Here is a 26637-nt window from a genome sequence, read left to right as displayed (position 1 = left end):
CGTTTTAGTATTTTACTAACTGCTCTGCTGCAAACCTATGCTAGAGGGAGGTGGGAGAAAGGAAACAACAGCAAGCCGTTTCGTAGGGCAGGCCTCAGCACCTTGGTCAGCCATGGACCCTGCCAACTGCCTCAAACTCACCTTCTCTTCCGCAGTCTCTGCAAGATGTCGGAGACGGGAAGTCATGTTCACGAGGCTCTGCTCAAAGGCTGCTACTAAGTTCGCCTGGAAAGGAAATTGAAAAGGGGTGATAGGCCCACATGCCAGTACAAGGAACAGAGTCATATGAAGAAAACAGGAATCAGAGGGACCCACAGGTCAGTGGCAGAGCACATGATCTACATGAAGCGGGTCATTTGCACGGATTCTGTTGCATTTACAAAAAGACCACACAGCGCAAGACGGGAATGATATTTCACTACCTGGAGAGCAACTGCCGGTCAGAACAGACACATAATCTGGCCTCATATTAATGCAGCTCTGTAGATTCTTAATTGCTTATCAGGCAGCACAAGATACTGGGAGCTCCTAGTTAAACCCATTATTCCCATCAGGGATTGCGGTTCTACAGCAGAAGTATATGGCAGAAGGCTGATGTCTCGAAAACTACAACTCTGTACACAGTTGTTCTCAACAAGGTGGAGTGGGTCCCCATTAGGGAGGTGTGTAAAACTTGAAGTGAAGGGGGCAAAGTTTCAGGTGAGGACAGTGTCTTGAGGCTGGTGGATCCTATAGCCACACACCAACCAAAACACATGAGTAGTTGGATGTTCCTTAGCAAGAGGATCCTCAATGATTCAGGTTGGGTTTGTTAAATCATACTGGGCTGCCCCATTCTGATCTGGGGAAAGCTGTAATTTTGTTCTAATGGTGTTTTCTAATGGTGTTTCTAATTCTCTTCCCCTTTCTAATGGCAGCTTTTTAATTAGTCCCCTGGGCTCTGATCCTGTGACTTCTGGTACACAGGAAGGGGCTGCACTCACACGACTGCATGAAATAATATTTACTCATTATGCAGTGGAATAGGCAGTTGCCGCTGTGATAGATTAAAGATACAATCTATCGTTCTCCTTTATTCTAAAACCCAAGCTCAAGACGTTTTAGAGACACTGAGCTAGCAAAACACTGAATATCCACTAGAGGGTGCTCCTATTCCATGTTGAATACAGAAAGCTGGGTTTAAGTTCCCTGCCTTGCTTGGGTAGAGGGGTTCAGCACTTTGTCTCTGGAAGGCTGGGAATTCTCATGCAGGGCTAGTTCCAAGGGTTTGAATATACATGTTTCCGTGTATATAGAATCCTAGAATTGCATAGTTGGAAGGGACCCTGAGGATCATCTAGTCCAACCCCCTGCAATGCTAGAATACGCAGCGGGGCTCGAACTTGGAACCTTGGCATTATCAGCACCATGCTCCAACCCACTGAGCTAGATCATCATCTTATCTGTATGCCACTTTTCCGTACTTAAAAAAAAAACATGCTCGAGGTAGCTTACAACTTGACAAGGTTTACATAATTACAAATGTAACAAAAGCCACAAACAATAAATAAAACACATCAGAAAGCACACAACCAAACTGAAACCATTTCCACATAAATCATAATAAGACCTAAAAATAAATATACAAAAAATAATATAAATAACAAACAAAAAACCCCAAACAAAATACCCTATATGCAGAACCCCTGTGTAAAATGTGATCACACCATATATTTGTATTCACTGTTTATTTGGTCGAAACACCTTGACCCACACCCCCCTTCCCTATTTTAGCCTTCCATTTTCCTTTGGTATTTTTGAATGCTACTTTAATTGCATCGTTCAAAATTTTGTTTATGAGGGAGGAGCATTTGCGGCAGATTAACAACACAGGGCAACTCACGTTGGCTGAAAGCTGGGATGTCAAGGTGGCCACTTTCTCCTGGGATGACTCCAACTCACGGCGCAGTTTGCGGATTTGCTACAAACAGGGAGAAAGAGGAAGATAGGGAGGAGTCAGGGAGCAAGATAGACCCTTTTGCTCTCCACCAATGGGTCAAGAGCAAAGCAGCCGTAGGGAGGACAGAGAGAGAGAGAGAATCTTACTGTACCTCAGACTGCATCCTCTCCTCAGCCTGGCAGCACATGGTGGGGCAGAGGAGAGACAGAGAGAGGCAGGCGGTTAGGGCATAAGTAGCAGAGGCGCACTCACAGGCAAAGGCGAGGAGGAGCCATGCAGAGAAGCCAGCACCTCCGCTGCAATCTTTCCACATGCACCACACTCCTTGTGGCAACACAACAACAGCTTATTTGTGCCACACCTCCCCCCCTCCCCACATGGTTACACGCAAAGCCCTGAAAGAGCGGCACAGCACCCCATCACTTGAAAAGACTGCAGCAGGGGAACATCCAGGGTTGGGGGAAGAGAGGGAAGGATGGCCTGCCGGAATTGCAGCACAGAGAAAGCAAAGGGCAGGGCAGGCCCGCTGATGAAGGGAGCACAGCTTACTGAGGAGTAAGTGGAGGAAGCACTTGACGCCAGGGACAGCACAGATCCATGAACTGCAATAGACAAGAGAGAAGACACGTGTCATGGGGTCGTCTCCTGACTGTGGGGCATCAGTGTACATGGGGCAGGGGAGAACCTAGAGGTCAGGTGTGCACAAAGAAGCGGGACCACAACACCAAGAATCAACGTGAGGCTCTCTTAACAGTTAACATGAGAAATCTGACGGATCGGGAGAGCGTTCGGTCCTGGAAGAAACAGGCAAGATTCCTTGCCTGCGTGGGTGGATCATCCATCCCAGCCATGGCTCAACATGCCTAGAGAAATGTGAAAACCTTTTGCTAGCACAGGCGTTCAATGTTTGTTTTTAGCACGAAGACCTACGTTTTAATGCAGCACATCAGGAACAATAAAAACCCTTAACTTGAAGTAATACCATGCACACAATCAGCAAGGTGGAGACCCTGGCTGGGGGAGCTCCCTGCAGCAACCCAACAGAAATCAGTTCTACAACTACCTGAACTAGCCCTTCTATATTGCCATCTTTCCGCAGGGCCTGCAAGACAGAGCTGTTCCACCAGGCCTTTGGTAATCCTCACAGAACTCTAGCCCAATGGTTGCCATTAATTTGATTTTAAATTGATTTTTGAATGATTTGATTTTAGAATGCATTTCAATTAATTGATTGTGATTTTATGTAAACTGTGTTACTTTTATTGTTGTTAGCTGCTCTGAGCCCGGCTTCGGCTGGGGAGGGCGGGATATAAATAATAATAATGATGATGATGATGATGATGATAATTATTATTATTATTATTATTATTATTATTATTTAGCATAGTGCTTCATCGGCTTTGTGTAATTTTAAAGTCTTATACAGATGCAATGTGGACACACATCCTAAAAAGGGGTGTGGCTGTCTCTGCCCCATGGCAAGCTAGCCCTGGGTAATGGGCAGAGTGCCTGCCTCCCACATCCTGTTTATGGTGGTGCTGGAAGCGCAGGAGGGAGAAAGCAATGCTTGAAAGGTACCAATCTCACCCACTCACACCTCCCGTCCCCAGGTCTGCCATGTCATCTTGCACCCCTGCAAGCAAGAAGCAGCTCCCACAGCTGCGCCAGCCCACCTGCCAAGTACACCTGTGCGCACTTGAGAAGACCTGACGGACAGAATTAGTCGCGACCGTATCCCTCTCACCATTATTACTGTGGAGGAGACTCTTGTCCTCCTGGCTGGGTGCAGGACTCTCACCATCATCCACAGGGTCGCGAAAGGAGCCCGAACGGATCATGCCCTTGGGCCGGTCTGCCAGGGAGAGGGTGCTGCCCATGGGGGACGCATTGTACAGCTCGAAGGTGGAGTCGTGGGTGGGGATGCTGTTGGAGCGGGTGATCCTCGGGGTGTTGGCTGCCGTGGGGGTCACTGCAGGAGAAGGAGGGAGGGGAAGACAAGCTAGTCAGATGGAGCTGCTTGAAGCAGGGGTGGGAGGTGTAGGAACAGAGGGCTCACTAGACTCAGGGGTGGCAGCCAGGGGAGGGAGAGAGGGAGAGGGAGAGGGAGAGGGAGAGGGAGAGGGAGAGGGAGAGGGAGAGGGAGAGGGAGAGGGAGAGGGAGGGAGAGAGGGAGGGAGAGTGAGAGAGAGAGAGAGAGAGAGAGAGAGAGAGAGAGAGAGAGGGAGACAGACAGACAGACAGACAGACAAGGGTAGGATCACTGAATGTACACCGTTCCTTGCACAAGCCAATCTGCACCTGTGTAAAATGTAAACACTTGCACCAGGCCACCCCTTAACATCCTCTGATGACATGACCCTGACCTTGGAGTCGGTTTTAGGTGAGCTGGCAGTGCCATCTCAGAAGAAAGAAAATTAAGGGAAAGGATCTCAGAAAGTATAGATCAGCATCAGCTTCAACTGGTTTAGAACACCTGTCTCCAAAAGTTCCCCCTGTAGGAAAACAGAAGGCACTAACCAATATTAGTGAGTGGTGCCTTTCCCACCAATGGCATGGAGAGAGCAGGAGGGGAAGGCAGCTCAGACTGATCATCTGATTCCTGCAATCCTCCAATCGTGTGGGAGTGCCGCCTCTCCTTGGCCTCTTCCTGGGACTGGATTTGATATCTGCCAAAATTAAGGGAGAGAGAAGTAGAACAAGGAAGACTGGAGGAATTTTGTAGCCATAAAACAACTATGGTGGCTTAGGCTTAACATCACTCATGTAGCCAGTTCCTGAAGTCATAGTAAGATAAATTCTACATTTCGCTTGGGAGCACCTAATTGTATAGCAATGGTGATGCTAAGAAAGTGTGGATTACTCAGTGCTAACAAGGTAATCAGATCTTTCAAAAGCAGATTGCCATCCCAGGTACTCTTTCCAAAGGACATGAGAGAAAATAGATAAACCAAGGCCACAGCTCTTTGAACATTTAATTTAGGATTAAGTCTCATTAAATCTTGGGCCTTACTTCAGAGTAAACCTGTTCAGGCTTGGACTTCAGTGCATGCATTCACCCCGTAACTATCTGAACACAGCTACAAAAAGTCAATGGAAGCCATTTATATACTGTCCAATTTATTATGCCCTCTAGAACATGGCCAGTTAACAGCAAATGCTACCATACTATAGAGTTCTGCAGAGTATTTCATTCTGGTGAACATCATTTATTAACTGAGGACTTTAAACAAGATTCACCCAATGAGCCCTGCCAGAAGAAGCCCTGTGCATGGACTTCTGCTTGTTCAACAAGGCTTCCTCTACACTTCTGAAATTGTTTCATTTTCGGGGGGGGGGGGGACAGAAAAGTGCACAGGGAAAGGAGAGAGGGGATCATTCCATCTGGCAAGTTGAAATGCTTGCGCATACAGAACATTCATCATACCGCAATACCAAAGTGCTTAAAAAAAAAAAAGAACACCACAATGGCCATTATAAACAAAAATAAATAATAACTTCAATATTGTTCACAGCAAACGGCTCCCAGGATAGTTTGTGCTCCACATACAGTAGTTGGGAAAGCTGTGCCTAGCATTACTATATACAGTCTTGCAACAGGACCAAGAAGTGAGAGATGTAACCAGATCCCCAGACTGGTTTGCTTTGAACAGAAACAGGGTGGGCTGCTTTTATGAACCACCATGGTTAATTGATTTTTTTTGGGATCTTACTCTGCAGCATGTAGAATATTAAGTACCCTGTTTAAGAGGATGATAAACAGCATGCTCAAAATAACATATAGTGTTGGTTTGCGAGGAACACCGAGATTTCTTCAACTGGTCATCTTGTGTTAGCATGACCACAGTGAAAAGCAGGTTTCGCCTACTGCAACATCATACTGTATGCCATGCCCACTAATTTATTTGACCATCAGTTGATAGCAACAGGAAAGTGAGGGGTGGGGTAGAAAGACGATTACCTTAGTCCCTTCTTGGGCAATGTATTCCGATCACGGTTAGAGCTGCAGGAAGGGAAGCAAGCACAACAGTATTTGTTAATCATTTGCTGGAGTCCAGCTGTAGCATCTGATGGGCGATAAACTGGTTTATGAAGTTTTGGGAATACAGAGCATTATCTGGCTTAGTTTAGAAGCATGGAGTTAGAACTCCATGAACATGAAGCTAGAACTCCACCATGGGCAAGAACAGCGAACTGCAACATTATGCTGGAGTTTGAATAAAGCTTTTCAACTGCACTGCAATTCCACCGCTCTACTTCCACTTCCCCAACTGCCTTCCTTGTTGCTCTGCAATACTTTAACTGCAGGGAACAGGAATTGCTCCACAGAGAACCAAGTTTCCAAAAAAGCCCCGTCCCCTTTTGCCTGGGGATCATGCCATCAAATAAAAGCTACCCCACTTTCTTCTACCTGTCCAGGTGTGTGATCCTGGGGCTCCCCGTCCAGGACATCTCACTGGTTTCCTCCTCAGCAGCCACAACGGGAGGGGTGGGAGCAGTGGTGGGAGCAGTTGTATTGCCTGCAGAGAAGGGGCTGTGCAGGCTCATAGGCATCTGCAAGGACTCCATGCTCCTGTGCAACCCTGAGAGCTTGGGGTACATGCGGGATTCCTTGGGGATGCTGAAGCCTCCCATGAGCTCCAGGCCCTGGGAGAAGCTAGCAGAGTTTATGTTAAGGACTGGAGCAGGGCTTGGCGTGAAGCACGACGTGAGGTGGGGGACCACATTTGCTGCAGCTGGATGGGGCTCGTGCAGTTTGCCACCGTGCATCTGGTGTTCACTGGAGGGAGGGAGGTCCAGACTGTTGGAGTTCACCTTGTCCAGGTTGGCCAGAGAAGGAGCTTTCACGTAGCTTTTGGCAGCTGACCTGAAGGAAAGCAACATGGTGTTAGAAGATGACTGGAGCTTTGCACAGCTCTTATCGTACCACTTCTTTATTTGCTTAACATATTTCTCAACCCAGCTATAGGCCTGCTGGGAAACACCCACAATTCGTCATCCCCCTCCAAATTATATTTTATTAAGTTTCAACATTTTCAACATATGTTGTTGTTTCTCCCCCTCTGCTGCATCCTATCTTCTATCTGTTAAATCATAATCACGATATTATAATCAACACCCACAACTCTTCTTACCTGAGTGGAGTTGGTGGCAACTCAGCCACTTTAGCAGAAGTCTGGTGCCCACCTTGAGCCTTCGGGGTGCTTTCAGGGGAGCCGATACTCTTGAGTGAGACGCAGTCAGAGTCCAGGGCCACAGCTTTGGCTTTGGCTTTCTCCTTCTCCCTGTCCGTCTGATTCACTGGCACTGGCGTGCTCCGGCCTGTGCCGATCTTAGAGGGCTCTTTCAGCCGCGAGACGCTGATGCTCCCTTTTGTGCTGAGCAGGCTGGGGTCAATGCTGCTGCTCACTGGCCGTGGCCCACTGCGCCCACCAGTCACGCTCATGGAACTAGATTTGGCTGGGCGTGGCAGGCTCCGGTACTGGATGTTGGTGCGGGCCCCTGGGGCCATGAAGCCAGGCTCCCCAGCATTAGAGACATCCAAGCTCGTTTTCCTTCCATTGACCGGCTTGACTGGGATGCTAGAGGTCTTCTGGATCTTACCAAGGGTGGCCGAGCCACCAGCTTGCATCACCGTGGCAGTGCCAGTTGCAGGAGGTGGCTTCTTGTAGCCAAAAGAGCCGGAAGTCGTGGTCCGGGTCAGCCCAGAAGGGGGCTTCTTGGCATCTGAAATCCGATCTCGGCCAGCGTCAGACGATGAGCGCTGCAGGCTGGCGTTCTTCACAGAAAGCTTGTTCTTGTCTGTTGCTTTTGCTTCAGGTTTACCTGCAGGAGAAATAACTCAGTTTGAAGAAAAGGCATTTGTGCACGCAGCTTCTTAGGTGACCAAAAGAAAGTTATCAAAAAGCTACTTAGTCAGGACAGCCAGTCCCTGCACCAAAATGAGCACAATGTCAGGGCACGTGTCAGTACAACCATCTCCCTAGCTAAATTGTACTGATTTTGTTTCAGGGAACATGATCAAAGACTTTACTGAGATGAGATGCAGCCCTAGGATGTAATGAGCACATTCCAGGCTCCCTTCTTTCTCTGTGGCCTACAGTTAGTCATGCACCTTTGACTGGACTCTCAAGAAGAATGGGAAGCAAACAGGCAGGGAAGTGGAGGTGGCAGCCACAAACCTGCCTAGCTAACACTAGGGCTCCACTTCCTGTTCCAACCTCACCTGCCACTTTGAGGGTCTGGGCTGTGTGGGTGATGGGAGAGGTCACTGCCACAGGGGGAGTCTTGCCCTTCTTCAAGGAGCCTGGTGGGCCCAAACTGACTGGCTTTTTCAGATCTCCGCCTTTGGCAGGAGCCTCGTCACAGATTTCTGAGCGCTCCCGTCGCCACTTGGAAGAGCTGTGCTCCATTTTCAGACTCCCGCTGTCATAGTCCATCTTCTTCTGAGCCTTCTCTTCTGGCTCTCCGTACCAGTTCAGCCCACTCTCTGCCAGTGAGCGCTTCTCAGAGTCCGTGCGCAGCTGTAAGGCAAGCAGCAGAGAGGATTCTGTTAGCTGGTACCTTAACCTTGCCACCCAAAATACTCCCCCAACCTCCTGTGTGCACATAGGAAGCTGCCTCAAACCAGGCCTGGCTATTTCTCCATCTGGCCCCGAACAGTCTGTTCTGTTTGGTGGAAGTTCTACAGGGTCTCAGGGGAAAGTCCTTTGCATCTTCTACTACCTGGGTATTTTCTTTTTTAGTGGAGTTGCCAGGAACTGAACCAGGGACCTTCTGCATGCATAGAATATGCTCTATCGTAGAGTTATAGACCTCCCCTCATCATAGCCCCCCAACTACACCAGCTTAACAAATGGGAGAGAAAAAACAGTCCTTCAGTTCCAAAGGCACTGGTCACTCCTGCATCTGCAGGCAAAAAAGGGGATAGGCATTCAGTGCTTTGGGGGCTGTGGCTCCCCCCCCACACACACACACAATATAAGGAGAAATTCAATGGCAGAAGTATTCATCTTTCCCCTGAGAACACTTTTAAGGAGAAAGACAGCACAGGGCTTCATGCAATTTCTTTCTCCGGTACCAAAACTGCAGCAGCAACAGCAGCATGAAAACGTGGCGCATTCTCTGGGTGCCTGTCCTACCTACCGCTATGGCGGAGTTCCTGCGAGAAGCCGTGGGGGTGGAAGGCAGGGAATTGAGTGAGGAGCTGGCATTGAACTCTTCTGAGCTGAGATTGTCAGAGGCATCGCTGAGGCCGCTGCTGATGGAGCTACTCTCATCCCAGCTGAAACACACAGGAGGCAACAATGGTTAATAATAATCCATAAAAAGTTTAAAATCCAAGTAAATATCCACACAGTAGCAGTCAAATCTTAGGCAATACTGCCAGCTCAAAGAAGGTGCTTTGTTTGTTTATTTAAATATTTATCTACTACACTTTAATAAAAAATACAGCAAGACAGTATTGATGACTACCCGAGAGTGCACACTTTGATACATAATTTGTCACAGATTTATTGCTCCCTAGCAGCCTAATAATCCTTTCTTACAACCAAGTTGGTCAAAGTGTGGTTAAAGGATGGGTTTTTGCCATATTTTCAGTGCATACTTATAAGTGAAGCAAGGATCTTTTAATTTCCACATCCCTCCCGCCCCCCCAGCTACTGTGTGTGTGTGTGTGAGAGAGAGAGAGAGCTCACACGCGTGTGTAGTACAAACTCATTCTTAGCTGCTAGGACTAGGCTTGCTTGTAAACAAAAGCTCAGGCTAGTTTACTCTTGTCATAAGTGGATTGCCACTTCAAAATACTATATTCATATGCATTAACATACATTGGAAAAACCAATCCAAAAATCAGTGTGTATTTTGCAAAGTGCTCAGATACAGAAACTGAGGTTTTCAGCTCAGCTGCATCTTGGAACAAGATAGAGCTGGAAAAGAGTGTTGGTCATAAACAGTCGGATCTTGGGGCATCCCAGAAGGAGACTCGGGGTCAAAGTAAGAATGAGGAATGGTTGCCAACCCTCTCACATGGGACAGGGGTCCAGGAACACCACGAACAGGAAGAAGCTTCTTTCCTATGTGGAGGGTCTGTGAGGAGCAGGTGCATGGGGGAAGGAGGAAGAACACTGTATTTTTTTTATTAAAAAAAGTAAAATAAAATACTTCTTTCATGTCATCTGGCACTTTGCACTCAAGAATAAATAGTGTAGACCATTTCAAATAATGGTAGAACCATGTCTGATAGGCAGTTCCAGTATTTAAGAATTTTCTTAGGGGGATCCTTTGTACAAAGGTACCATAAGCAACAATGGTTGCCAAGCAAGGGACCTTATTTAGCATGGCAATTTGGAAGAAATCAAACCATCTGATCACTACAGAAGGCTTTGCAGCCCTACTAATCAGTTCTACATGAACAATTGTCACTTTGCCCAAATTTCATAAAATAATCCAGTTTTCCTGCTTTATTCCAGCCTTGCTGCTAGTACGTAGTTGGATGAGTAGCTTGCCAGACAAACCGTATAAGCCACCCAGTATATATAAGTGAGTGGGACTTGTACAAATTCGTTGCAGGCTACTAAATGTTTTGCACATATAGTTGCTTCACTCTGAACCCAGTAGCTGAAGCTTTCTAGAAGATGGACTTTATTTTTATTTTTAGCAAGGAGTAATCTGGTAGAAATTGAAAGGTGGGGTTAAGTGACAGACAGTAACAGAACCAGAATGTGCTATAACTGGAACCATTGGCAGGGAGAAGCAGCCACATAGGGCACAAAAGTTCAGTGCCTTCACCAACATGGAACATTTTTGTAGATCTTGCTTGGATGCATTCTAACACATGACAATCATGAGGACTAGAACACTGTTTATAATGAAAGTATTTTTGAGAATACTTGCCACATATGAGATTTTGCATCAGATGCAGAAAACCCCAAAATGTGAATAGTCCAGGTTATCTACTAAGTGACCCCTAGGCTGTTGTCAGTCCTCTTATAAATGCCCAAATGAGCTCTCATTAACACAGGATCTGTGTTAGCTGCAGCTAATTCAGCAGCCAGCGGAAAAGGGTCTAGTTAAAAATGTCCAAAATGCCTTCCTTTGTACTGCAGAGGGTACTACTGAGAGCAGAACAACATCTGAGAGCAAGTTAGCAGCCCTGTGTATATTGCACCTGATTACTTTACAGGTCTAGCACCAGCCAAGGAAATAGGAAAAAGAGAGAGCAAAGTCTTTCCCCAAGATAGGTGTTGAAGCAGGAGACTGGCAGATGCTAATCCAGGCATTACCGAATGTCTACACTGTGACATTTATTGTGAGCTGCTGCCAATGTCAGCCAACAGCCAGGCTGTAAAGTGCACCACAGGGAGATCATTTAAGAAAGCAGAATAGATTGGCTTGGTTTTGAATGGCACACTTACTATCAGTCCTTAGCACCTGCTGGTATGGAGAACTTCTAGAGAGAAGGTGGACTTGTTGTTCTGTTTGTTACTGGCTCTGAGATGGTTCAGTTGGTAGAGCATGAGACTCTTAATCTCAGGGTCATAGGTTTGAGCCCCACGTTGGGCAACATATTCCTGCATTGCTGGAGGTTGGACTAGATGATCCTCATGGTCCATTCTATGTTATGTATTTTTCTGTTTTTATTTTGTCACCCACCCTGTGATCGTTGGATGAAGGATGGCAGAGAAAAGAAAAAAAGTAAGATCTGAGAACCCAAGAGTGTTTGTGGAATGTCTGGATGTTAAGGCAAGAGAGTGTGAGCCAGAACCGAGGGAGCACTGTCATCTCCTCACCCTTGCCCCTCCATCTTAGCTCTGCTGAGCTTGCCCAGATAGAGCAACCTTCATTCTCCAGGCAAGAGGGCAGGATTTCCACCCTTCATGTAATGGCACCAGCTGCAGCCTGCATCATTCCCTTGCTCGCTTCAGCCTCATACATCAAGCCCCCGACATGGGCTGCTCACATCCACCTATTTCATGACTCGATTTACTCAGAACAATCAAACAATAGTCATTCATTGGAAGAGGCCAAGGGACATAAGGCAGATTCCAAGGACCAGAACTGGACAGGGGCACTGAACTCTTTTATGAAATCCAGCGCTGGGCAAGAAAGCAGCTCCAAGGACAAGAGAAGAAGGGTGCAAAGAAGGAGCTTGGGAGGCCACTCATCCAAAAAGCATCTCTCATATGCTTAACGCCATCCACAGATCCTTGGTAGCAGCTGCAGGTTGTACTCACCCAGCGACATACCATCTTTAAGTACTCAACCATTAAACAGATGGTTTGTGCTGGGCCGGGGTTGGGGGAGAGGAGAGTATTTATAGAACTGTGGGGAAGGGGGAGAGTTTAAAATGTTTGAGAAACACCTGGTCTGTAACAGACAGAAGGAAAGGAGCAGCAGCCAAAATAGCCAAACCTCAAGCTGATGCTCAGAAAGTGAGGGGCTGGATAAGTTGGTTGGTTGTTGTCTTGTGTTGTACATTTTAAAACTATCTATCCATCTATTCAGCAGTTATTTCTATTCAGTTATTTCTATTCAGCAGTTATTTCTTATTACTGAATCTAAATAACTGGGAAAGGCATGCCTGCTACCTGTAACAAGCCTTGGTTGCTGCTGTGAAGATTTGCTGCTGTGCTTCAAAGCTTAAAATCATGAAAATAGCCTGTCAGAAAGTGGGTGGCAACAAAAACTACGTGGATGATGTAGCTAAGTGAGCCACGTTTCCTTGGTCTCCCTTTGCCAACATTTGCCACCTAAGGTTTCCATGAAGAGTCCCAGGCAAGTTCAGTCTGAACGAGAGCAAACCCTCCTTCGTCGGCAACAGCTGCCCGCTCTTGCGGTTCCCAGTCCCTCTCACGTTTGTTTCCAAGAATGAAAGCAGAATGAACACAGGAGCAACTGGGGAGCCGTTTGCAGAGATTTTGCAACAGCACCATGGCGCCTTCCAGAAACGTGGGTGGGCAAAGGGGCAAGCTAAGAGAAAGCCATCTGCCTCCCACCCAGCTCCTTAACGTGACACTTCCAGCCTGCACAGAAACAGAGGGTGGAATGTTCTAACAGACCAAGCATTTCAACTTGTCAGATGAAATGTTCCCTCCGCTTCTTACCCCATGCAATGTTCTGGGGTTCTCCTGACTCTCTCAGAGCCAATTTCCAGAGGAGGGAGGGAACCCCACTGAGCAGGGCTTCCATTGACAGAGCTCCTTAGGTGAAGCCCACCCAGTGTCTTAATAATAAAGGTTTTGTTTCTCTCCAAAACTTCCTGTTGTTCTGCTATGTCTCTCCCCGGCCCCCCTCTGCCTGTTGCTCTCCAGCCGTTGTTTTTTTCTTGTTCCACTGCTCTTTTTGACTCCTATTCTCTTAACTAACACCCATTCCTCCCCACCCCCCTGCTCACTAGGAAATCACAATGGTGTGCAGAAGATGAGAAACAACACCCCCCCCAAGTTATTATTCACAGCCCATGACCAGGGTGGAGAACCTCAGGCCCCTCCAGATGTTGACTGTCTCCCGAGACAGACAGATGCCAACAACTCCCGTCAGCCCCAGTCAGCAGAGCCAGTGGACAGCGATGATAGGAGTTGTAAGAAAAAATTGGAGGGCTAAAAGTTCCCCACCCTGCCTGAGGAGGAGGAGGTAGGATCACTATCTCTAAAGAGAGAGGAGACTCGGCTCTTCATCTTTGCCTGTAGGAAATAAAACATCCAGGCTGATCAACAATTACTTCACCCCTCCGCAAATGCTAGGTTGCCCACCCCCTATGGAACAAAATGAGTCTTGTTGGCACACATACTGCAGCTTTGGGTTGTGGAGCAGGACTGAAGAGGGTGGATACAGCAGCGGACCACATTTTACTTGCTCTCCAGGGCTCTTTAACACTCTGCAGCCAAACAAAGTCAGTATGTTAACAAAGACTCAGTACTCAAGTCAAGGCCAAATTGTGAGCAACTAAACAAGAACATGGAGACATCTTGACTCTCTGAAACGCTACCAAAGTTCTGCCGTCACTGGATGCAAACTCCTGAGGCAAAATCCTCTCCAAAACAAAACAAAAAAAACCATAACTCCCTCTGCTCCCCCACCCCATTGATCAGCATAATGACACAGTCTGACAGTTGTAAGACTCCTATGGGCTATTCTGCTTCTTCCCAAGTTTCAGTTTGGCTCCATGAAAAGTCCTAATAGGCCCTAGCAAAGGCAAGGCTTAACTCTCTCTCTCACACACACCTCTAAAAAAATTCTAGATTTGTAGGTCATAGCATGAGATTGTTAAATTAAGCTGTATACAGAGGGAGGATTAATAGAGGATGGTAAGTATTTATTGCTTTTGCAGCCTCCCCATCCACCAACTACCATAACCCTTATAGCTTGCAAGGCCGTACTGTCGCAGCCAGATACATTTATATTTACTTTACAAAAAATGCAGCTTGGGTATCTACAAAAACAAATACAAATACTTTCTGTTAGCAAGTTTAAATCTGAGCAAGAGCTCCTCAGGCTACTTTCTTCTTTATCATTAGTTCACACTTATGTGGGTTAAGCCCCACCACAAAAACAATAAGGAAAGGAGCTTCCAGAGAAGGGTGCTGCTGCGTAAATACATGTGTGTTTACGCTTGTGGTTTTCTTTGGGATAACCAGGAAGGGAGACCAGAGACAGCTAATGGCATCCTCCAGTCTCAGCAATGGAAGCAAATCTTGCTAGCAATGTCCCAGCAGGCCATGTGGAAAAGCTCATCTTTTCAGCTGTCAATCAAGCCATCTCAAGTGAAGAATGCTACTGGGTCACTGCATTACTCTGGTGCTTTAGGCTGGAGTGGCATCTGCCATTTTTCCCTAAGGTCCATCTTCCCAGCAATTGAGGGACCCAGAGGGCTTCCCAGAACAAACTGGAATGTAGCTCCTTCCATCAGGATAAGCAAAGGCCTCTTTCAGGTCATTGCTTGAGTGGGTCAGTAGTAGCCCCTTAGGCCAATTTAACAAGTCTAGACAAGGTCTGGGGTGGAGGAACAACAAAGGGGACAAATGTCCACTTTGTGAATGAAAAAAGGGGAGACCAGGAGAGGGGAAGAAATATACCCCCCCTCCACCAGTGTCAATTCCAGCTGTCACAGGCCACAATGTATGCACTCCTCTGTGATGCTTTAGTCAACAAACAACTCATCAGTTGCTTGTTTCCAGAGATATCTGAGTGATGCAATGGGATGAAGGAATTCATACGCTCTCATTCATATTGTTTCTGGGGGTGGGGGTGGGGTGGGGGTAGGCTGTATTCCTGAGTCCCTTCCAATTCCTGGATCCAGCAGGGATTTAATTGCTGAATAAGCCAGGCAAGGGCCAAAATGGCCCCCAAAGTATGGATCGTTAAGGTAGCAAAGGAAGTGGCACTGTGCTAGAGAGCAATTGGGTGGGGCTCCCTCCTTCACTCATCAGTTAGAAATACAAGGCCAGAGTTGAGGTGTGTGATCTAGAAGCTAGAGTCAGAGACATGCTTGATTTCTGCATGAGTCCAAGGCTGTGGCTATGGGAGAAGAAAGACCCTCTTAGGGTGTTAATGCTGTGAGCCCCTTAATTGTAGGCTTAAGTTGTATATTTGTGTAAATAAACCATATATCATAATGACACCCCAGTCTCCACTGTCCCTCACTCCAAGGAAACCAAACCCTGGGTAAAATGCCTGGAACCTGTTGTGTCTTGCACCGGTTTCAGAGATTAGGGCTGTGTGCAACAATATCTAATCTAATGACATCTCACAAGAAGAAGAGTGAAGGTGTGGAATGTGTGACATGCTTTAAACTGAGCGAATACACACAAGTGAGGAAAATATAAATGATCAAGAGCTGCTGATGGCTTGGAGATAACAGTCAAGGAAACATCAGTGGGTGGCAGCCCTGTTGCGATAATGGTTTTTTCACTTCAGTAACGTCTGCACGAACACGGGTGGCACTGTGGTCTAAACCACTGAGCCTTGGGCTTGCCGATCAAAAGGTCAGCGGTTCGAAACCCCGGGATGGGGTGAGCTCCAGTTGTTCGGTCCCAGCTCCTGCCAACCTAGCAGTTTGAAAGTGCAAGTAGATAAATAGGTACCGCTCCGGCGGGAAGGTAAACGGCGTTTCCGTGCGCTGCTCTGGTTCTCCAGAAGCAGCTTAGTTATGCTGGCCACATGACCTGGAAGTTGTCTGCGGACAAACGCAGCTCCCTCGGCCAGTAAAGTGAGATGAATGCTGCAACCCCAGAGTTGTTTGCGACTGGACTTAACTGTCAGGGGACCTTTACCTTTTTAATGTCTGCACAGAGTTACAATGCACAGAGGAGCCAGTGAATGGCATGCAGAGGAGCCAATGGCTGCTCACCGAAGTTCCATAAAGCAAATGGAAAGTCTACAGAAAGCTGATAGGGTGGCACACAAGAGTTATGAATTTGGTGTCCAGATGTTAAAACAGAGATGGAAATGATGTGTAAGGAAGAAGGAACAGAGATTCCATAGGATATGTTCTCTATTAGTTAGACAGATATCAGATTTTGTTCACCCCCACCGAGAGTTCACAGTCAGGAAAATTCAAAAATTCCCTTTTTATATCTATGGTGCATCTGTTTTTAGAATATTGTGTGCAGTTCTGGCCACCCTATCTCAAAAGATTATCAAACAGAAAAGGCTATCAGGGTAATGGAAAATCTTGCTTATGAAGAAATGCTTTTTATTTGGGAGGTGGAAGAAGACTATGCAACATGATACAGGTTTATGAAATATAACTAGTAAGTTCACATCTGCAACAAATGACAGAAAGGAGCTTTGCTGGCTGAAATATCATGTCTTCCATTTGCTGTTGACTTAGTTGTCCTGCTGTCACAAAGTGGTGAGGTAGATTTGGGGCTAGGCAGGTTTATTTATTATTTATTATTATGTACTGGTTGCATTTAATATATCCTGCCCTTCCTGGTGGAGAGCCAGTGTGGTGTAGTGGTTAAGAGCAGTGGACTCGTAATCTGGGGAACTGGGTTCGATTCCCTGCTCCTCCACATGCAGCTGCTGGGTGACCTTGGGCTAGTCACACTTCTCTGAAGTCTCTCAGCCCCACTCACCTCACAGAGTGTTTGTTGTGGGGCAGGAAGGGAAAGGAGAATGTTAGCCGCTCTGAGACTCCTTCGGGTAGTGATAAAGCGGGATATCAAATTCAAACTCTTCTTCTTCCTCCCAAAGGAGCCCAGAGTGGCAAATCCAGGATGCAGGGTAGCATCAGCGTTAGACAAATTCATGGTAATTAGTGTACTTGGCTATTAGTCATAGTTACTCATGTTCAATGGCAGCATACCTTTTGGCCACCAGATATTGTGTTCGAACAACAGTGGACAGGTATCATGTCCTGTTTGGAAGCTTCCCAGTGGCACTGGTTAGTGGCATCATTATGGGAAGACATGCTAAACTAGATGTGCTTTCAGCTAATTATAGGCGCTAGTTTTCTATATCTCCATGGCATGTGTAGCTTTTCTCTGCATGGCACTGTAAAAGGAGCAGCAACTCTACCGGGGAAGAGGGGAAACAGTAAAGCAATATTTCTTTTAATACAGAATGTGAACAGTAAAGGCTCATCCAGGCTTCGTTTTACACTGCATTTTCCAGGCACAGGTCCGTGCCGAAGAGTGAGTTATATTTTTCTTCCTTTCCGAATTATTTTTATTAATTTTCCAAATTATTACAAATCAAAACAAATTAAATTAATTCCATACAATTTCTTAAAACCAGGTTTCCTGCTCCTGTTCCAAACATATCATCACCATCATTTCCTCACATTGCTGCATCATTTCTTAAGAGTCCAGCTGACATCCTTCACTTGCTGTTAAACCATTCTTCTAGCTGGCCGCTTTTGTTCACCTTACAAACAGCACCTCCATTACATCTTATAAATAAGTAATCCATTTCACGTGTGAAGTCCTTCATATCCATTCTCAGCTCAATCAGAGCAAACATCAGTCTGCGGAATATCTGGTTTTTGTTTGCTCCAATTCAGCCATAAGATGTGAGCCTTCCTGGAGAAAGCATTAGGACAAAAAAAAGAAAACTGCTTGGACATGGAGCTTTAAAGCCCAATCCCGTGCTTAGAAAAGTGGCGCAAACTAAAACTTGGATAAACCCTTAGACTAGACAGAGTGCAACTATGGGCATACCTGAAACAATAGAGAGAGAAAATAGATAGACACTGTGCCATAACTAGAAGTGATAAACCAGAATTCTGTAGAGATCAATACAAAAAAATGTGAAGCAGTACCATAGGATCCACATATAGTATGTGAAATGGAAGCCTCAGTTCCATGTTAACACTGAAGCAGACCTGACAGCACCATGGAAACAGCATCTAGGAGCCAACCTTGTCTGGCCAAAGGGGCGGATTAAATGTAGTCAAATCCCGCCTCCCCCCCCCCCCATCTGTGACTCCCACAGGAAGAAATTATGCAAAAAAAAAGTGGATGCTAGAGCTTCTCTTTCCCATTGCATCTCTCTGCCTAGGACATGCTCTTTAATTGAGTGAAGATTATTACAATGATAATAGTAATTATTCAGTGGCCTTGGATCTCCTCCAATGAAATGTCTTTACCCTCCTGCTTGCAGTGACACACATCACTGCTGAACGCTTTCATGTTTAGTGGTGACTAATCTTGTCTTAAAGATCCATTCCATTACTAGTAGCTAGAGCAGTGATTGCCAAACTTGGCCCTCCAGCCAAGTATTGGGACTACAGCTCCCATCATCCCTAGCTAACAGGACTAGTGGTGAGGTATGATGGGAATTGTAGTCCCAAAACAGCTGGAGGGCCAAGTTTGGCAATCACTGAGCTAAAGCTTCCTCACTCACAATATTTCCACGGCTGCATAGGCACTACCTGGCACTTGCTTAAGATTATTATATAAAATAGGCAGCTTTGCTCTGAGGTCAGTTTCTTAATGACACATGTTTGTCCAAGCAAAGGGACAGCCCAGCTAGATTACAGGGCTTGCAAGGAGGAAAACCAGACATACAGATGGCAAACTGAGTCTCAGATGTACTTACATGTAGTATGAATGCACAGTGGCAGGGAGAAAACTGCTAGCCTAAGCTGTTCATCCAGAACAGAGCAGTAGCAAAAGCATCTGCTAGCCATAAAGTCTAAATTTCAACTTAGCCTTGGAATGGGAAAGTATTGATGCTCTATTAGCATAAATGCTAGGGGTGTGTAACTGAAAAATTACACTTTTGGTGCATCAGAAACCCAAGTTAGTTCTAACTTAGATCAAGCTGAACAATAATTTGTCCCTTTAAAATAACAATAATAACAAGTGGCCAAGAATACATTAAGGTCATACTACCTTCACTTTGGCTGCAATGCAGCATGTCCTGCTTCCTAGAGGGAGAGAAGTCTTCTTCTTTGATGATCTGTCTTCTAATGCATCCCCCCCCCCTCGCCCTGGGCAAATGAAAAGCGGGACTGTCAGGCAGCCAGCTTGGACGGTCCGTTGAACACTGCACTGTTTGTATCTGCACCAACAACTGCAAGAACATATGGAGGGGGCGGCCCTCTTCCCACTGGGAAAAACACCAAGACTAACAAGTCTTCCTGCTTCTGAGGGTCCTTGTTTGCAAACTCAGCTTGTTTGGAGCAAAGAAAGACAGAATGGGGGGTGAGGGTGGGGGAAGCAAAAGATGAAGAAGTGAGGAAAAGGGATAGAACAAGGAGTGCAGTGTCCTCTTGTTCAAAAGCCCAGCTAGCCACCACTTAAAACAGGAAGAGACTTCACAAACCCTGGGCCCAAACCTGCCAGGTGTTGCATTCCCAGTGAACTGTATAGAGGTGGGGATTAGTCAGGTCTCTGGAATATCACAACTCACTTTTATAAGCCACACTTGCACTAGTGGAACTCATTAGTACACTAGCACGTAAGTCAATATCCTGCACTTTTAAGCTCCTACTGCAAACGATTTTAACATGGTGTCCATACCTATTAAGGCCAGTAAGGTTCTCCTGTGCCCTTTGCAAGTCTCTAGGGGTACTTTTTATGACATGCCATGTTCTCAACCACCATTCATTCTACTACTTGTCTCTGCTCTGCAAGACACCCTCAAGCTGAAAACCTTAAAACTGAGAAGCAGGTAAGAAGGAAGCAACAGGACTTCAGCACTCTCTTTGTGGTGCAACTCCCATCCTTCCTTCCATCCATCCATCCATCCATTCATTTGTTTGTTTGATTCAATTAATTAATTAATTAATTAATTAATTAATTAAACTGTCTTTCATCCAAAGAACACAGGGCTTTTCACAACACAAAAATACAAAATGAAAAGACAAAATACATCATAAAACAAAACAGTATGAATAAAGTAGTTTGAATTGGGCATTCGCGCACCATTGCACTTTCTGGTGGTTTAGAATGCTATTTACAGCCACCAGACTGGTTCTTGATGTAGGGGTATGGGGTGGAGGGCACCATAAAAGCACTTAAAGCACAAACACTGCTTTAATACAAACATGTTACAGGCTAGTTGATTGCTTTGACACTGAGTATCACTAAGACAGCATGCTAAGTGAAAGTTCTGTTGCCCCTCATTATGTCTCTGATTCTAGGTTCAGGTTCTGATTCAATAGGAAGCGGCATCAATTTCCAGGTCTAGGAACTGAGAAGTATGATGGTTTGTTTTCTATTTACAAAGAAGTCAAAGGTTAACAGGCCATCTCAACAGTGCAAAGTGAACCTTCTGTCATCATTTTCTCACACTGATAAGCCCACACAATATAAACACTGAGAAAAGAATAGACATGAGCAAACAAAGGTGGACAAGCTTCTCTAGGAAACTCTTTTTGTGCCAGGATGCAGTACTCCCTATTGGATTCAACAGCCACGCCATCCCTGACTTAAATGGAACAAGATTGCAGCCCTTACCAGCTTTTCCAAAAGGCTAGAATTTCCAACAGCTCATCTGGTCTTTTACTTTCATAACAAGAATACTTTTTGCTGTCTAATTTGGCATTTCACTATAATTATTATACTTGCCTTGCGAGGAGCATTTGTGGTCAGCTGGCTTTCGATACAAGCCAGAGAGTTACCATATTTCCTCCTGAGGGAGAAAGGGTTGAACTGAGCAAGGTCTTTGTTTTGAATAGCAAAGCGAAGCCACTAATTTCTAGGTGTAAAGATCATTTTCTCTATGACACCTGGATGACCACATTGGAACATTACTCACTCTGCTGCTGACTACCTCAGTAGCAAGCAGATGGTAGTAACTGGCTAGAGAATGTCTGAGAGAAGAAAAATGATGATCAGAAAGGACGATTTAGTCAGCATCCAAGAGCAAAGAAGGAAAGCATGCCAGAGCACACTGCAGACAATTATAGGTTGTTAATGACACGAAAATAAAGGACTGTTCATGATGGGTGAAAGGATGTGTATTTATTATTGGATGCAAAAGAACACCACTAGCAGTCTTTGGGCATTCAGCCTAAGCTAGATCAAAAACTCATGCACAACTGAAAGAAACAATTGTGATTGCAGGAACAGTTCTATTCAGAAATGCTTTTCTTTTTAATGTTAGGATGGGTTCCAATCTTCAACCAGCTCCTGCTACAGAGGATACATATAAACTTCTGAGTCTTATAATTGCTCTAAGGAGCCATGTGCATAACCATATGCACCATATTGGAAGAGTTTTCCTGCTGGGTTCCTCTTACAGAATGAGGTAATTTTGCTACGATGTAAATCAGGGGTGGGAAACCTGTTTACTCCACAGGCCAGGCCCTTATCAGGATCTGCCTCACAGGCCAAACTGGGCAGAACTGTCCACCTGTCAAAATCTCGTCCACTCTTATCTGATCAGGAAAGTGGGAGGAGGCGGCTCACAAAACCCTTTAAAAGTGTCCCCCTTTGCATGTCTCCTTCCTCTTCCCTTTTAAGCCCCCAATCTCCCTTCAATCTTGATTCTCCTCTCATCAGCTGATGAATGGAGATTATATCCTGCTGCCTAGACTTCGAGATCCTGTTCTCTACCAGGAACAGGATGGCGCGACCAATACAGGATTAAACCTAGTCCTCCCACCGCTCAGCTGATGTTACTGTAGCATCAGCTGTTAGGTGTGGCTTGGGGGGGGGGGGAAGCAACCTGGTAGACCAAATCAGATCCCCTGTCAACATGCAGGGCCAGTGGTACCCCCACCCCTAATAGAAACTTTCAGCTCAGCTTCAATGCTTCCACTGGCCACTTGCTAAAGGAAAGGAAAGCCATACATCATCCACAGCAGCTGAAAGCATTCAGAGTGGGGTGACATCTCATCTCTTTAAGGGGCTGAAATTCATTAGGGCTTGCAGTAGTTACGTCTGGCCCTAGGCCACGAATAGCTGTGGTTTGCGCTTAAAACTCCATCTAAATCATCTCTTTGATGCTCCTGAACACTGCAACATTGAGGGAATTTTGTTTTAAGCACCACATCAAATTCAGGAGGGCTGCTTATGAGACACTGAAACAAGGAGCAACAAGAGGCTTGGCAGAGCGCAAGAGAGAAGTCCTCCCCAAAAAAGATCCCGAAGACAGAGGGGCCACGAGCACAAAATTATTTTGGCAGCTCAGGGTAGAGCATAAACTCCTCCCCCTCTTTCCCTCCCTCCCACCCACTCTCTCCATTTCCCTGCTTGCATCCTTCCCTTGACCTCACAATCACTCGAGTGAGGGGGAGTCAGCCGTCTGCCTCATTACATGTCTGTGGTTTGAAGCCATTCTGAGTAAGCCAAGCTAATCTAGCCAGCAAATCCCAGGGCGGCAAGGGGAAGGGGAACCCTATGGAAAGAAGCGTTTGTGGGTGAGAGCAAGAAAGGGGAGGCTGCAGTTCTCAGGGGAAAAAAGAGAATTAATTTGGCAGTAGCCCAGAGAGATCAGGCTCCTTACAGCAGAAAGAGGTTGGTGCAGACAGAGCAAACTGTTAGGGTCCTTCACCAAGCTTTCCCAACTGCTGGAATGTTTTATCAATGTTCGGCATAAACATATTGGATTAGATACGATAGTTTTCGCTTTAAAAATCGAAAAAAAGTTTAGACTTTGATTTAATTAACAGAAAAGGACAAAACGGACATTACTAAATGTGGTTGGGAAGAGGCACATGCACACAAACTCGCAAGGCATTGATTTCTGGGTGGTTGGATACATTTTATCAATATGACCATCTATTGGACTTTTGCATAACTCCCATGTTCTTAGCCATCAGGCCAAGTGGGTGGGAAAGGGATAGTCAGAGGCATCACATTTTATTTAATATGACCAGAAGGATAATTTTTTTCTTGCTTTGAGTGAATCCAGATGGCTCAAGAATTAGAAAATGCAAGACCTTATATGCGGCCCTGAATCTCTCCCTATGCTGATTCTGTTATGCTATTCTCATGGCGGGACACATTATCATACAAACTTATCTGTTTAAAACAGATCAAATCTGGTTTTGATTTAATTTGCAAAAGCAAAAACCCTATAGCTTACCATTCAGCATTTCTAGTACTCCAAGGCCAGCTAACAATTAATAACAACTAGTTAAAAGCAATAAACAAAACTTACCAAAACAAATGAAATCTATCAGACAAGCAGAGTCAATAAAAGCAAGGCAACAACAAACTAAATCTACTCAAATTATATATATATTTAATGCCTGGAGAAATTAAAATTCAGCACGAGGTGAAGGACAATACAAGAATGCATCAGGCAAGTCTTCCTGGGGAAAGAAGCCCCAAAGTTGGGGTGCCACAACATAGAAGGCCCCTTCTGCAGATGAAATGCACATCACCTCATAAGTCAGTGCCACCCAAACACCTCTTCAAAGGTGATGTCAGTGTTAGAAATGGAGGTATGAAAGCCAGGAGCTAAACGGCACCTTAAACCCTAGGTTATGGGAGCACCTTCCCCTGCCCACCTTCTTAATATTCTTTAGAGGGTCTCTTCTCCAGTCTTCAGAGAGTAGCTGGAAGTGGGGAGGCAGAAAAAGGTCCTTTCCTTCCACTCTGCAGTTTGAATCTGAAATCTTAGGTGCAGTACTGCACCTAGAGCTCAGAAATTGCTTGCACTGATGAAATTCCCTGTCACAAAATGCGCCTAGAACAATGGGAGTTTCGAACACTGATGTCAGTATACTGGTCTGTAGTACTTCAGGTATCTGGGCACCAAGCCATATAAACTCTGAATTGTGTACAGGAAGAAGCCACCAACCCATGCAGATGTTTCATAAATGTCTTTCCTTTTGCTGGTCCCCAATCTTTCCATAATCCTGGAATGCTTTCCCTGTCCACCTACCCAAGTCCCACCCACCCCACAAATGCAACCTAGTTTTTCCTCAGCTTGTTCCAAGCAAAAGCATTTTGGTGGGGCAGAATCCAGCAGCACTCTTCCCTTCTTGAGCCTCATGGAGTAATGGCAGCAACCATCAATCTCAGAAACTGAAATCCTCTATTTGGTGAGGTGGGGTATTATGATCAATGCTATAAAGGTAGATGCCAAGGGTTCAAAAAACATTCCTTACATTAACTCAGTAAAAGTACAGCAGCCACATAAAGTGGGCCAGTATTAGCCTTGTATGGCAGCCGTTGTGAATGGGTATGCCAAGACTGAATAGTGAGCTTGCCTAAGGCTACCAGATGAGCTTGTGGCTTAGATGAGATAAAAAAAAAGGGCTTCCTGGGCTAACAGCTCAACCCCTTAGCCACTAGACTTACAGCAGCAGGTTAGCATGGGAAGGTAGCTCTGCAACAGAGATAAAGGGGCCATCTGTTGCTTCTGCAGACTGGAGGGAGTGGGGAGGTCTCATGAACTCAGGGGAATTCCCCACAACAGTGAACCGGCTCCCTCACACTATTGCATGCAGCCACCAGCACACTCTCTTATGGTGAATATGACCCTGAGCAACGGGAAGGCAGCATTCCCAGCTGCGACCCCTTTGCTGTCTGGCACAAACTGAAGCCAAAACCACATGGGCAGCCTGTATATGAAGAAAGGGATAAGACTAACGTTTCCTTAAAGAGCATAAATTATCAAGGGGTGGGTGGGCATATAGGAAGAACGGGGACAAAAAGCTCATTTACAAGCTCTTGTTTCTAGGCTCCAGATTATTTCCCTTCAGTGTATTTGCCTTTTTCATTTCAAAACAAAAGGGCTGAACCCACAGCGCTGCCTGGCTTAACAGGCAGCTCCTTAATGAGGACCAACTGTGGGGGAAGTGTTGACTCAGCCTTTTGTCGCCCAGCCACGTTTTGCTAAACATTACAGCCACCCACTCACTGCCCCCACCCAGGTAGACTGTGGAAGCACAACCAAAGTTGGGGACAAATCCAGCTACATGCACAGCAGAGAGGAGGTGACTCTGAGAGCTGCAAATGGACTCCCCAAGCATCTCCCCCAGCTCCTTGCTCAGAATAAACAGGGCCTTTTAAAGTCACAAACCTTTTACCCCTTTATCCTTTTACTCAAGAGGAGTTCTAGTCTCCATTCATTGAAAAGAAAATGACAACATATTCCTTTCCAGGTTTTCTCATGTCCTCACTACAGGAAGAGATGTAAAATTCTGTGTCGGAGAGTCCCTGTCTTAAGAAAATGCTGCTTATTAAGTTTCTTTCTAGGAATGTCTGCTTCAGCATTAGCAACCAGCTTACTCAGCCTCTATTCTAGCAGTTAACCAGAGTAGCCTGTCATTACGGTAACCAAATGTAATAGAGGACAGGGTTCCCACACCTTTAGTAATTGTCAGCTGAAGAGGAGAATTCTTCTACCATTACATAGTTACATTATCACACAGAAAGGAACATAGGAAACTGCCTTGCAACATCACAGTATTTCCATCTAGACTAATACTGTCTAGTCTCCAGGATCATGGCAGAGGTCTTTTCCATCACCTGCTACCTGATCCTTTTAAATGGAGGTGGCAGGGACTGAACCCAGAACCCTTTGCATTCAAAGGATGTGATCTCTTCCACTGAGTTGTGGTTCCTCCCAACTTCTACCCATTGGACATTAGCAAAGGCAAGCAAAAGTTTGAGAGAGAAAGCCACCAGTAACACTGAGCACTCCGGAAAACAAAACCAGGGTAGCTCAGTTGGTTAGAGCATGGTGCTGAAAATGCCAAGGTTGCAAGTTCGATCCCTATATTGGGACAGCTGCATATTTCTGCATTGCAGGGGGTTGGACTAGATGATCCTCAGGGTCCCTTCCAACTCTACAATTCTATAATTCTATGATATAAAAGACAAAAGATTGCACTACCAGAAAGGGATGTTACTGCAGGCCCTTTTAGAGATAATTTTATTGATTAACACATTACCCTTTAGTTCCCTTTCTTATAGACTTTATTAAACGAAAGTGTCTGTCTGGTTCTTGGGCCTGGTCTATTTATGCAGCACAGAGCAGTAGATGAGTCCTGTATGACCTAATACAACTGTCAGTGCAATTCTATACATGACTGTTCAGAAGCAAGCCCTACTGAGTTCAGTGTGACTTACCCCCTGATAAGTGTGTACATGATTGTGGTCTAAGTTTGCTGTCTCTTCCAACACTCCCATTTTAAGACTGTGACCAAATGCAGACTTTGTGGCTTTAACATCAAGCTAGATGATTTTTCCCCTCCTTCCACCCTCTTTTTGCTTAGTATCCTGTCTGATTAAGAGTTCTGGAGAACTCAAAAGCTTGTTAACTATTTTGTGGCATTTTATTGGTTC

General features: G+C 45.6%; 1 protein-coding gene across 11 annotated transcripts in view; it reads right to left on the bottom strand.

The window, feature by feature from the left end:
• The window catches only part of NAV1 (neuron navigator 1), a 278297-nt gene that overhangs the window by 35145 nt on the left and 216515 nt on the right, over positions 1-26637 (bottom strand). For 6 of the 11 annotated variants that reach the window (XM_081866971.1, XM_081866980.1, XM_081866976.1 and 3 more), the window contains 11 exons: positions 9083-9221; positions 8163-8460; positions 7072-7762; positions 6348-6803; positions 5898-5939; positions 4457-4605; positions 3684-3908; positions 2489-2541; positions 2091-2114; positions 1883-1960; positions 142-225 (listed from right to left, as the gene is read on the bottom strand). In XM_081866971.1, coding sequence (XP_081723097.1) covers positions 142-225; positions 1883-1960; positions 2091-2114; positions 2489-2541; positions 3684-3908; positions 4457-4605; positions 5898-5939; positions 6348-6803; positions 7072-7762; positions 8163-8460; positions 9083-9221 — 2239 coding nt within the window. The remainder of the gene's footprint in view (positions 1-141; positions 226-1882; positions 1961-2090; positions 2115-2488; positions 2542-3683; positions 3909-4456; positions 4606-5897; positions 5940-6347; positions 6804-7071; positions 7763-8162; positions 8461-9082; positions 9222-26637) is intronic. The other 5 variants (XM_081866978.1, XM_081866972.1, XM_081866979.1 and 2 more) reach the window with 3 other exon arrangements.

The sequence above is a fragment of the Podarcis erhardii genome (genome assembly GCF_964252035.2).
Source record: "Podarcis erhardii genome assembly, chromosome: 6".
In the NCBI taxonomy this organism is placed as follows: Eukaryota; Metazoa; Chordata; class Lepidosauria; order Squamata; family Lacertidae; genus Podarcis; species Podarcis erhardii.
This window is presented reverse-complemented; position numbering and strand designations above follow the sequence as displayed.